The 12,871-nt window shown below is 28.8% G+C and overlaps 1 protein-coding gene and 1 non-coding gene across 19 annotated transcripts in view; both read left to right on the top strand.

The window, feature by feature from the left end:
• Liprin-alpha overlaps positions 1-12,871 on the top strand; it is a 174,024-nt gene that overhangs the window by 103,533 nt on the left and 57,620 nt on the right. For all 18 annotated transcript variants that reach the window (XM_015981774.2, XM_015981782.2, XM_015981780.2 and 15 more), the window contains 3 exons: positions 11,448-11,612; positions 11,672-11,746; positions 11,807-11,920. In XM_015981774.2, coding sequence (XP_015837260.1) covers positions 11,448-11,612; positions 11,672-11,746; positions 11,807-11,920 — 354 coding nt within the window. The remainder of the gene's footprint in view (positions 1-11,447; positions 11,613-11,671; positions 11,747-11,806; positions 11,921-12,871) is intronic.
• On the top strand, positions 35-143 carry Mir3837 (microRNA mir-3837). Its single transcript, NR_038661.1, has one exon. It is a non-coding gene; the product is annotated as a microRNA mir-3837 (primary transcript).

Consider the following 12,871-nt stretch of genomic DNA (forward strand, 5'->3'; position numbering starts at 1 on the left):
TCGATGGTTTCATTATAAAATTCAGTTAAAGAGTAAAAACATTTGTCTAATAAATAAATCTTGAGACGTTTTTTTAAACTTGTTAAGACATTATGAGCGAGAGTGAGATATTGTCGGAAGATTGTTTTTATGAAAGTGAACAGAATATACTATTTTTAATTTTGTTTGATTTTGAATTAGCAGATGTTTGTTGCGTGTTGTGTAATAGTGCAGGAATTACTGTTCTTCGAAAAAACTTGGATTTTTAAAAATAAATATAGCACATTCAAAAATATACAGGGTATTTTAAGTTTTAGTTTCAGTGAAAAATACATACTTCCAGTTGTCCAAAGGAAAAAATATATATTTCAAACGATTGAGTTTCTAACTCAAGGCGTTTTGCGCAAAGTTAAAATTCTTCAAAGGAGTATTGGAAGGGCATTTTGTAACTGACAAATCATTACTTTTAGTTTGACAAGTAATGACAGTACATATTTTTGTGAATCAAGCAGAGACACGAGCTCTGTTTTCTCAAAGGTGGCTAAGATAAAACATTTATTTAATCTAAATCAAATTAAAAATTCATTTGCTCAAAACGTCTTGGATTTTTTACTATTTCAAGTTCGGATTTCTTACTTAAAAAATAGGAAGAATTTTATTATAAAAAAAGATTGCAATAATTTGGAAAAAAAAATTTAATCTAGTTTTTTGCATTTCACGATCATACTATGAAAATCTGGTATAACGTTAAACCATCAACTTGAAGCGTGTTAAAAACTCTGCCATTTGCTATATAAGTTTTTTCTTTTGGACAACTAAAAGTATTTATTTTTTCACTGGCACTAAAACTTGAAACACCCTGTAGATAGATGTCACAGTCATAATGTTGTAGTTTTTAAAAAACGGTCTACAAGATGTTTGTGATGATAGTTCAAACATTGTTCTTAAACAAATCTTTTGCAATACTAGTTTAGAAGTTTTGACTAAAGTTTTTGACTTTAATTTGCTTAAGACTTGATTTAACATTTTTTGTTATAGATGACTAATTTTAGAGAATTATGAATGAAACAATGTTTCAATTTATTTCTGCTCAAAGGGGTATTCGTTAATTTACAATATTTAAAAGACAGTGAATTTGAATTAATTGAGTTGATTATTGTTATCATTATATAAAATTTTTAACTAAATTAAGTGGATAATTATTAATTTTTGCAATATATTTGATAATGTTGAAAATTAGCTTATTGAATTTTGAGATATTTTATTAGACTTATTTTTTGCTAAAGGGGGTTATTCGATTACAAATTTAAAATACATAAAGACGTGGTGTAATGTAATTAGTTTTAATATTATTTTTAGGAGTGCTAATAACTTTAGCTAATATTTTTTAAAATTTTTACATTTATGGTGAATCTTAAAGTCTCGTATAAATTACAAGTGGTTATAGTACGATTTACTTTGGTAACAACAATCCTTACGAATAATGTGCATTATTGATACTGAAATTGACTTTTTAAAGTCAAATATTTTTTTAGCTATTAACCTTAGGCATTTGAAACTTTGTTTTTTTAGAAACAAAATTAAAATAGGCTGTTCCATTTACTTTTTTCAAATTATTCAAAGTTATTTAAATTACTCAACTTGGTAAAGATTTAATCTTAAACTTTCTCTTTTATAATGGTGAACGTCTTACTTTTCTAAAATTTTGGGCTTTTGTGTTATGATTTTTAAAAAAATGTGTTTTTGTCAAAAAATAAATACTTTCAAAAACTCAGCAGAATTGATCTAATCATCTGTATTAGAAGTTACGTGCAAAAATCCAAAAAATTTAGGGTATTTTGGAAACATTCTATATTACCAACTGTCACAAAAATCTCTAAATCGGCTAAACTAACAATTTTTGTTTAAAAACGACAAAAGGAGCGCAAATTACAAAAAATAATATATAAAACTCGTTTTATAAGGGCCTTGAAGCACTCATTCTTTCAAAAAGCTTGTGGCAAACGTCACTCGTTTTTTAAACTAAATTTGTGCTTTAAGACAGATCTTATGAAACTTGGTTTTCTAATATGCTATTATTTAACGAATTTGAGTGTAAATCGGACGTTTTATTTCACGAGTGAAAACGAGTGATTTATCAATTATCATCCACGAGGTTGAAGTAAATGAACCGATTTACACGAAATTACAACAAGGTTTAAAATTGATTTAAAATAATCTGACGTTTCGTATTGAGAAATGCCAAACAGTTTTCAAAACTGTCTTACGCAGGAGAAAAACTGTAAATTTTGACAGTTTCGAAGAATAAAGGTTAATAATAGGTTTTTGTAAGTCGCTATGACACCCTGTATATAGTTAGCTACTTGATGACGTCTGGTTCATGCATCCGTGATTACCCTTTTAGAGAAGGGCGACTTTCATTAAATTAGGGCGGATGATATGAGCGATGCGTGTATTATATGTAGGTATACGGTTTAAGGGTTGATGAACTTTACCGAAACTTAGTTGCACACAATTTGCCTAAAAAGCTTATCCCCGATCAAAGTGAAGACGGTTTGAAGTCGGCAACGAAAATTCACTTTTATCGAGCTTGTTTCCGTCCAGTTTGACAGGTTACGCGCTTGTAAATCAATAAGATAAAGAGATTGCTTCTTGTCTGATTCTTTTACGAGATGCCCAAGCTTTGGAAAATTTGTGCATTTGGAATAAAATTGATAAAATTTGATTAAAGGTTATGACTTTGGCAACTAATGTTGCTTGTTTTGTAATTTAATTTTAAAGTTAATTTCGTAATTTTTATTATTCTGAAAATAAAGATCTATCAGATAAACTGAGGGCTTAAAATTTAAAAGTAGATTACATAATTCAAATTAAAAAAAAAATGTCAGTTTGTTTCGAAATCTTTATTATTTTCAAAATGTAATTCTTCTTTTTGAGAAATTGAAAATTTAGTAAAATTTGACGAATATACAGGATGTTCCGTTTTAACGCCACATTAGTAGTATTGGCAGTTCTAATAATGGTAGTCATCTGAAAATTTGTTTACAACCATAATCTCTACTGCTCAGTGAAAGTAAGTTCAAGATGGTGACACTTCCGGTTATACCGAAAGTCGCTATCAACTTCCTTATTTTAAATGGACAGCTATTATTTTTGGATTACTAAGTCTTCCCTACACCTAAATTTAGCCGTTTACGAAATATTTAGGGTTTTAATTTTTTTTTGAATCTGCACCTTCCCTTTCAAAAATCGATAATTCTGTCATTTTTAAAAATTTGGAAATATTTTTTAGCTCATTTGAAAGAGGAAGCAAATTTTTTTTGGTGTTTTCAAATTTCTAAAAAAGAATATTTTGGCACCTATTTCAGGTGCATAATTTTTGGAGTAAATAAGCTAATTTTTTGAAAATGTTTGTGACAAAAATTCTACAATCTTGTCATTTGTTATACATTTTGTTGGTTTTTTGTTTCGAATAAGGCTTTATCTTTAGAAATTGACAATTTTTGCGTAAGTTTTATGACATTTATTAAAATCTTATTTTTTTAATAAATTTGCTTTTTTATTTCATATTTTTTTATTGTTTCGAAATTTCAGTGTCTTTTTTAGTTGTTTTCAGAGTTTTGTATTAACTTTTTGTTACACTTTAAAAAAAGATCAAAATTGGCTGAAATATGTGGAATTATTTGTTTCGGAACTTTCGTTTAAATTTTTTTAATAGCACTTTCTTTCTTTTTTTTATAAATTTTGTTAAACTTATTTTATTGTCTTTGGCGTGAAACATTTTCTTATAAAACCTATTGATTCTTTATAGTTTTTGGTCTTACAAACACTATTTTCAATTTTGGTGACAAAAAAATTGTATAGTTTTTGATAAATTTCATCGGATTTTTTCGAAATACTCAGTTTTTTGTTATGAAACTTTATTAAATTATTAATTTTGGCCAGATTTGACGAATGTTATTCGAATTCTGGAATTGTCTGTTTTGGAATCATACTTGTCTGTAAATTTTGATGAGAAAAACGCCAATTTATTCATTTTGTCGGTTTTGTTTTTGCGAATTTTTAACAAAATTGATTAATGAAGTAAATTAACAAAATATTCAAATTTTCAAATTTCTTTAAGTTGATTTTGATTAATGTTTTTGTCTATGTTAGCTGGCGATGGCGATGGCGGTTTGTTTTGTTGGTAAAGGAATTTAAAAATTCCGTGTACGTGCTGAGAAAATGTTGTACACGATGAGTTAATGGACGATAAAGTTGCGAGGGCATTACCTTTCAGTAATCCCAGCAACATTGAAGGGTTTAAAGAGGCTTTTACTTCTTAACCTGTGCTTGAACTCCTCTCCTTTAAGTAACACCTCTTTGTGCTTTGATTTTTTTTACAATCGTTTATTGACTACGCGACGGGTGATGAAATCCGGTAAGCTTTCCTCGTATACATAGCCATTAATAATTAACGGAGATGTCTCCAATTTTCTTCACAGGCAGTCGGGTTTCTGGCGTAACGTTTTGAATATTTTATTACGCAACTGAGACGAAATGTATAGAGAATGAATATTCTTTCACAATTTGGTTGTGATGAGCGATTATTTAATATTCCTGGCAAGCCTCCAGGTAAAGGAGGAGACTTTCTTTATCCACGTACTCATAATGCCGTCCAAGATTCGCGATTTTCTCAACTTGATAATTTAATTGAATCGGCGATGGAAATCAGTGGCATCTCCGGCTGAGATGATTCGTTTAGCTTTAAACCAACACTAGGACTTTGGGCGTTACCGACATGAAAATGTATTTAAGATGTGAGGACGATACGGTGGTTGAATGTAGATTTGAGGGTTTGGTGGGTTTTTGTTAGCGATTTTTTTCATATTCTTAACTAGCCTTTTTTATTGTGTTGGCAACATGAGTAAAAAGATTTTGTTTTAAATAGTTACTATTTAACGTAGTGGTCTACAACTAAGGAAATTTCAGCATATTTTGCTCTATGTATGTTCAGTTAATTATCTCTTCTCATAGGAGATGTAATGAATTTTGACTACAGTTATAAATCTTTAACATTTAATCTCGTACTAAAGATAATTTTTATAGACAATGTTTTTATTGTCAGAGCTCAGATAGTAACTAATGTGGTCTTTTATGTTTAAAGTTTTCTAAAGTTAAGTACATAATTTCATAAATAAAATATAGTAATAAAAAGCAAAACATTTAGAGAACGGGATTCTCAAAGTAAAGTTTAGTTGTTTTGTTCTGCACTAGTGTAAGATGAATTCACTTATTCTAAATTGCTAGGAACTTGCAGATCAGTAGTATATGAAACACAATGCGTTAACTGAGTCTTGTAAGAGTTATTTAGATTATACTCGCGATAAGTATACAGTGCTTTTTTCAAAAGGAGTCAGTCTCAGTAACTTTTGACATTAAGCAAATCTATTTTCAAGCAAAAACAGCTCGATTATGATCGCGAGGGGGAAGTTCAGTACCAGCATTAGTTACATTTTAGGTTTCATCGCTAAGTACCTTTACTTTAAAATTTTAAATAGCACTTCCTACTTTTTCAAACAATTTCGGAAAGGGAAAAAAATTATAAAATTATAGGGTTATTCGTATTTATGAGACAATAAATGAACCTCAAAAAGGACCTATAAAATGATGAAAATTAAGATTATAACTCGTGTTCTATCGAAACTGATAAAAATTTTACAGCCTTGGGATGCAGGGGTATGGAAAAACGTTTTTGTACCATAACTTTGGAACCATTTTAACAAATATTACGAAACTTTGTAGACTTACTAAAGAGAATATACCTTTTAATCTGGTAGTTACGAAAAACGGTCACATTTCCGAGTTTCCGAGTCACATTTTTTGTTTTTTCTAATTTTTTGTCCTTTTTACACTACTTTTTTATTGCCTAAATCGATAGAGTTATCAATTGCTAATAAACAAGGTATAACCTTCTACACCGCTAAAATGCACCATTTAATAGTTATTTTAATTTAAGCTGAGTACTTTATAATAAAACTGAACACCGGTTATAAGACCAGTTTTGAAGCAAGAATTTATGGTAAAAAAGAAAGTTAAAGATTGTGTACTTTAAGGTACAAAAAGGTTATTTTATTTTCCACTTATTAAACACTGACTTTTTTTTACTATTTCTAAGTCGATTTGAAATTGTTCTATTTGCTATCAAACAGGCACATTTAGCATCAAAAAAACGAAAAATTCGATAAATCCTAATCGTAAAAATTATGTAAACGCAGTTGAAAAAATTAACATTTTCAAAATCAGCAAAATGAGTTCGAAAGTCCATACTAAGCATTAGATGATATTATGCAAAAATTTGGATCAAAGCGATTTTTATTTACACTGACAATAACCAGTTAGGTTATATTTTCTACATTTGGGTTTTAGCCTAGTTTTTGTTAAGATAATCTTGGCAAAGAACATGTTTAATATCGATACATTTACCCGGCGCATCCACCAATTTTACAAGTTTACAAAATTTTACACACATTCTCTACAGGGTGCTCAAAAACTGGCGCACCAACTCAGTATTACATTATTGAGAAGCAAGTGCAGATTACGGGAAAAATGTTGATATAATTCCTTAAGTCATATTTTAAAAAATCTAGAGCTACAAACTTATTGTGTTAACTTCTTTAGTTTTCATTATTTTTTTATGTTTCATATTCGGTAATGGTTCCGTAACAAAACGATGAATAATTATTTTTAAATTTAATATTAGATTTTAGCAGTTTTTTTAATTTAAAAAAAAATAAATTTATCTAAAAAATCAGAATGTGTAGATTTGCCAACACTGGGAATTATTTCCTAGGAAACCGTTTCAAAAATAATTTATTTTTATTGTTGCTCAAATTCTATTGCGATCATGACTGTTAGACAACGTTGCCACATATCATTTATCTAAAATCCGTTATTTATCAATAACTTTAATACAAAGAATTTTTTTACTATTTTTACCTTTATATGTAACCAGTTCTCTACCACACACCATTGAGTTGGTGCGCCAGTTTTTGAGCACGCTGTATTGTTATTATTTTATTATTTATTTATTTATTTTATGTTTTTTTTATTTCTTTCATTGCTATGTACTCTTGCGTGTTCACCGATCTATAAGTTTTTTCTGTGCTGCCTTTTCTATTCTTTTCTACATTGTTTCGTTTTTTTTTTGTTTATATCTTTATCGAACATAGTTTTTTTACAATTTTTATATTTGTCTTAATATTCCGTTTGCCTTTTTCACTTTTTCTTTTTTTTATCGTATATTCACGTATATGAGTTCCTTTACTGTCGTTGTTCTTCTTTATTTCAATGCTTTCCTCTTTTTTATTCTCCATTTGTGAGTGCTGTCTTGTTGACCTATTAGTCATTTCATGTATTTTTCCAGATATATTAGTGTATTAGAAAACAAGTTTCAATAACGTGTGACGTCTTTGACGAGTTATTTTAAAGTATGAGTGCTTTAAGGTTTTATGAAATGTGTTTTTTTATTATATTTTTGGTAATTTGTTCTTTGTTTGCTCTTTTTTGCCCTTTTTTGTTGTTTGAATTTGTTAGGGATTTTTGTGACGATAGTTATGTCTCAGTTTTGAAAGTGAAAAATTGATTTAGATTTTATCCTAATTTTGTCAGAAATCACGACTATGGATGATGACGAAGGTATTCTTCCATGAACGCTTTCTGAAATTTGTGAAATTACAAAAATACGGTCACCAATTTGCTTCCTGACAACCTAAAAGTTTTCGTAAAATGTTCTTTCAAATAAATAAAACAAAGTTTAAAAACCCGACATACCAAACCTTTATTTAAAACACAATAATAAGAGATTTTTCAAAAATGTAAAATGTTCGATTATAACAAATTACATTGGAATGACTGAAACAATATAAAAAAATAGTACACAGTAATTAATGATTAATGAAATTGCATATTGTTAAGTTTTTGATGTTTCTAAAAACCAGTTTTAAATTTCAATTTACTTAATTTATTCATGTCATCTTTGGTCACTCAAATAAAACTTTTTTTGGACGAATTGCCGGGAGTTTCTGCAGTAAGTTTTTTGTTACTAACCAAAAGAGATTTTTTCGGGGTCTCTTGAACAAAATCAAAATTATTGTATGATTGATACAGACGCGATCAAAATGAATGACACTATTTTCAACTAGGCCGGATGGCAAGCACCTGACTTAAATCTTTTTGGTCATAAATTAGTTTATACGAGTAAACTGTCCAAATTTACACATTATTAACTGTAACATATCAAAAATATTTTTGGCTCCGGTTTTAGGGGTCTCATTTTTTATCGCGACTGTACCTATCTACGACAGAAAATTTGAAAGAATAAACGTTTAAAATAATCTAATACTACTAACACTAGAGTGCGATAAATTTGGAAACAGTTTTTTGAAAAATTTTTCAAACGTGCGTTATCACTGGTATTTTTTATTACGAATTCTTTTTTATCAAAAATTGTAAATATTCGTTGTATACGTACACCAATTCGGTAAAGTTTCTTGTTTTTGGACTTGATAAGTTCGCTATAATCGACAAGTTTTGAAAAATTGTATACAAAATAAGATTCTTTTTATCGAAAAATTTGTTTTAAGCGAGTTCATCATCTATGGAATAAAAATACAGGGTGACCCAGGGGTGCGTAATCGGTCTATAACTTTTTTATTATTTAAAATATTCTCATTTCGTTTTCATTTTGCGATAGATCGACTTAAAGTCCATAAACTGAAAATGATTTTATTGTACACAGGGTGTTGTATACAGGGTGGTGAACCAAAGTTACATTTTTTTAAATGGAACAGCTTATATATTTTTGCATGATTAGATTCTACGCAAAAAAATAATGTAACTTTATATAAACTATTATTTGTCTATTTCTTTTCGTGTCGGAATTATTTAACTTTTCGTTATAAAAAGACCAATTTTTAAAAAATCGCTGTCAAAGTCGCCTATGAATATTTTTCGGCAAATTTGCAACATAAATAGACGACTTTTACTTGAAGCACGGAAATAATGTACAGGGTGTGCCAAAACGCAAAAAGTTGAATAACTCTTTTTTTTTAATGGAACACCATGTATTTCTTTATATGTGTCGATTGCATTTTTCATAAGCTTTCTATTGATATGCGGTTTTTATAGCAAATTTACAATATTTCTTAAAGTGTTCAAAAAAATAAAAAATATATTTTTTATTTATATTATTAATAATTCTTGATGAGTGAAATTCATTTATGTATCAGGTAATAATTACATTGCTTGTGTAATTAGTCACATTAGTACATGTCAAAAAATTAATTACTATTTGACTATCAGATTCTAGGCTAACAAATTTTCTTGTAATAAAATATATTTTTTTGAACATTTTCGAAAAATATTTTAAATTTGCTATGCAAACCCTATGCCGTTGGAAAGCTTTCCAAAAATGCTTTCTATACATTTAATAAAATACAGGTTGTTCCATTTGACAAAAATGAGTTATTTAACTTTTTGCGTTTTGGCACACTCTGTATATTATGTGCGAGCTTTAACTAAAAGTTATCGATTTACTAAAACTACAAGGTATTCTGAATTTTTCTGTTACAAATTTATCGGAAAATATTTATAAGCGACTTTGCAGTGATTTTTCAAAAATTGTTTTTTTATAACGAAAAGTTGAATAATTCTGAAACGAGAAGAGATAGACCCATAATAGTTTATATAAAGTTACATTATTTTTTTTCGTAGAATCTAACTATGCAAAAATATATAGGGTGTTCTATTTAAAAATATATAACTTTGGTTCACCACCCTGTATATAACACCCTGTGCATAGTAAAAATATTTTTAGTTTGTGGATTTTAAGTCGGTCTATCGGATGGATAATAAAAACGCCATGGCAATGTTTCAAATAGCAAAAAAGTTATAGACCGATTACACACCGCTGGGTTAACCTGTATTTACACTTCAGTCTGGTTAATTATAAAAGAGTTCGTTATAATTTTTTATTAAAACTTTTATTTTCAATTTTTTAAATTAGGTATATTTAATAATAATTATTATTGATGATTATAAATAGATTGCAATTTTAACGCATTTTACTGAACTTAATACAAATATTCCTTATTCATATTTTATATTTTTATTTTATTTCTTTCATCGCTGTGTAACCTCGCGTTTCTACTCATCTTTAAGTTTGATTCTGGGCTGCTTGTTTTTTTGTTTCTTTTCACTTTGTTTTATTTCATTTATTTATAACTTTACCCAACATATCCTCTCTCACAATCCTCATATTCCATTTGCCTTACTATTACTATCACTATATACTATTTTCTCTTGTTTTCTCACTGATTCACATTCTTTTTATTTCAACTTTTCGTGTGTATTTTTCCAAATATGAAATTCTTTTTTTTGTTTCGTTTTCTGTTTTAATCCATCAACATATTACCTAATCCAACCTGTTTGCTTGTAGACTGTTAGTTACTCCATTCGTTATTATTTTACATTTTAATCAATACAATTTTCTTTTTTCTGTTCATGGTTTTTTTTCTTGTTTTAAATCTCAATGGTCCGTTTGGTAACAAGCATAGCAAAAATGTAAGTCACTTTTTTAGTTATTTACTTTTTTTTCTTCTATTTCTTTAAGTGTAAGTCATCTACTCTCCATTCCTTATGAATTCTTTTCTCTATATGTTGTCTACTCTATTTTCTTTCTTTTTCGTATACTATTTAATTTTCTTCGCTAATTCCATCTTTTCCAGTTACCTTTCTTCCTTCAATCTTGAACCTTATTAGAACATGGTTCGTTGTTTTTCTCTTTTGGATAAATCTTCTGTTAACGGCATTTTTAAAAACTGTAAAAGAAAAAATTATCGTGCTTTTATATTTTATATTAAAATTACAGCGATTTTTCTTGTCTCTCGACAGTTCGGTTGTTTTTGTGTGCCTGCTAAATAAAAACTCACGAACGAAGCGTTTTATGATTAAAATGTGAGTAGTTGTATTTACTCTACGAAAAAAAATTAGTACATTTTCAAATACTTATTTTGTCTATCATGCTTTCATTCCGTTTAAATTTCCTCTATTTTTTTGTATTATTAAGGATTTATTTGTAATGTCCTAGACGTTGTGATAAGTTTCTCATCGGAAACGCATTAAGTGAAATAACAGGTGTGATTAAATGGCATTAAAAAGTTAAACACAGATGGTTAAACATTTCAATTAAACGCCACATCTGCCCATCACAGCGAACACGTAACTTCATCTATACCGTCGCTGTTTAACAGGTTATTTACCGGCATCCTGCGTCCGAAGTTTGAATGAGGATTGATGAACGCTCATCCAGAGTTTATTGGCTGCGATTTACGTGTCGCATTCTCTTACAACTCCACCAATTTCTATCAAATAAAACGAAACGAAAAGCACGATTCATCATTTCTAATGATTTGTTGTTTCAATTTCAGTTACTTTTGGAGCATCTGGAATGTCTTGTGTCAAGACACGAAAGGTCACTAAGAATGACAGTGGTGAAGAGACAAGCGGCCGCACAGTCGGGCGTATCAAGCGAAGTAGAAGTTTTAAAGGCACTTAAAAGTTTATTTGAGCATCACAAAGCTTTAGATGAGAAGGTGACAAACTTTACAGCTCAAAAAAACTATAGATTTACTTACACTTTGTGGTTTAACAGGTGCGAGAGAGACTGAGAGTAGCATTAGAGAGAAATTCAAGTTTAGAAGAAGAATTAGCTGCAACCAAAGAAGAGGTAAGTTGTGTGTTATTATTGTGTGCATTCTGAAATTTAATAATTTTTTTGTGACAACAGTTACAACAATATAAGCATGGAGTGATACCTTCTAATGTACCTGCCGTAGAAGATAAACCCAAAGAGAACGGACAAGTTGAATCAGGGGACCAAGTTTTAAATGTTAACAATAAGGTGAATATATTTTTCTTTTATGAAATTCAAAAGGCATGTCACGACTGCTTTAACATCGTTCATTTCTCTCAAGCGTTTCTTTCATTTCGTTGGCTTAATTAAAATCCTGTTTAAAACTAAAAACTCTCTTCGTGCTGTTTCTTTTTTATTCTAGAGCGGCTTCATAAATATGACAGTCCTTGGCGAGTTCACTTCTTTTTTTTTCGTTTCATAAATGTATAAATGTAGCTTATCACTATTTTAATGTACTTGTTGTTTTTCAATTTTATGAGAATTTACAGTCTTTTGGGAATAGCAGGAGAGGTAAGCCGAAGGGTAATTCACTCGAAAGGGAAATGCGCATTCACATTGTTGGCTATATTAAACGGATTTGATTTTTCATAAAAAGGTAGAATTGTTTTATTTAAAATTAAGATAAATTAAAAACGAGTGAATCTTAGCTAAGTCTTAGACAACTTACTCATGATAATATTGAAATCATTAATTGAAAATTCTAAATTGTTTCTTGGGTTTTACGATTAATTATCAAGTCATTTTTTTAAATGATAAACTCGAAATATCTTACTAATAAACGGTTTCGAGCTTACTTTATTCAATAAATTATTGTTAGAGTGTAAAAAAACATTGACGTGTTTTCGTATTTTTTTTGTTATTGGGAAACATACTTTTAAAGTATAGAGAAGTCATATTTATGATTTTTTTCTATTGGAGATCACTCTCAAACTAATATCAAGATTATAGATAATATGAAACGTCAAACACTCTTGTATTAGTCTGCATTAAAAAATTGTGAATGCAGTAGATTTTTAGGGATTTTTTTTAAATTTTACACTACAACTTTAGTTATTTATAAGTTCGTAAAATAGAGTTTTAGCCGACGAATTGCAAATAAAATTAACTAGACGCCCTCTGGTGATGACTTTTGAACTATGTCGAAAACAGTAATGAAAT

The sequence above is a fragment of the Tribolium castaneum genome, chromosome 4, assembly GCF_031307605.1.
Source record: "Tribolium castaneum strain GA2 chromosome 4, icTriCast1.1, whole genome shotgun sequence".
Taxonomy (NCBI): Eukaryota; Metazoa; Arthropoda; class Insecta; order Coleoptera; family Tenebrionidae; genus Tribolium; species Tribolium castaneum.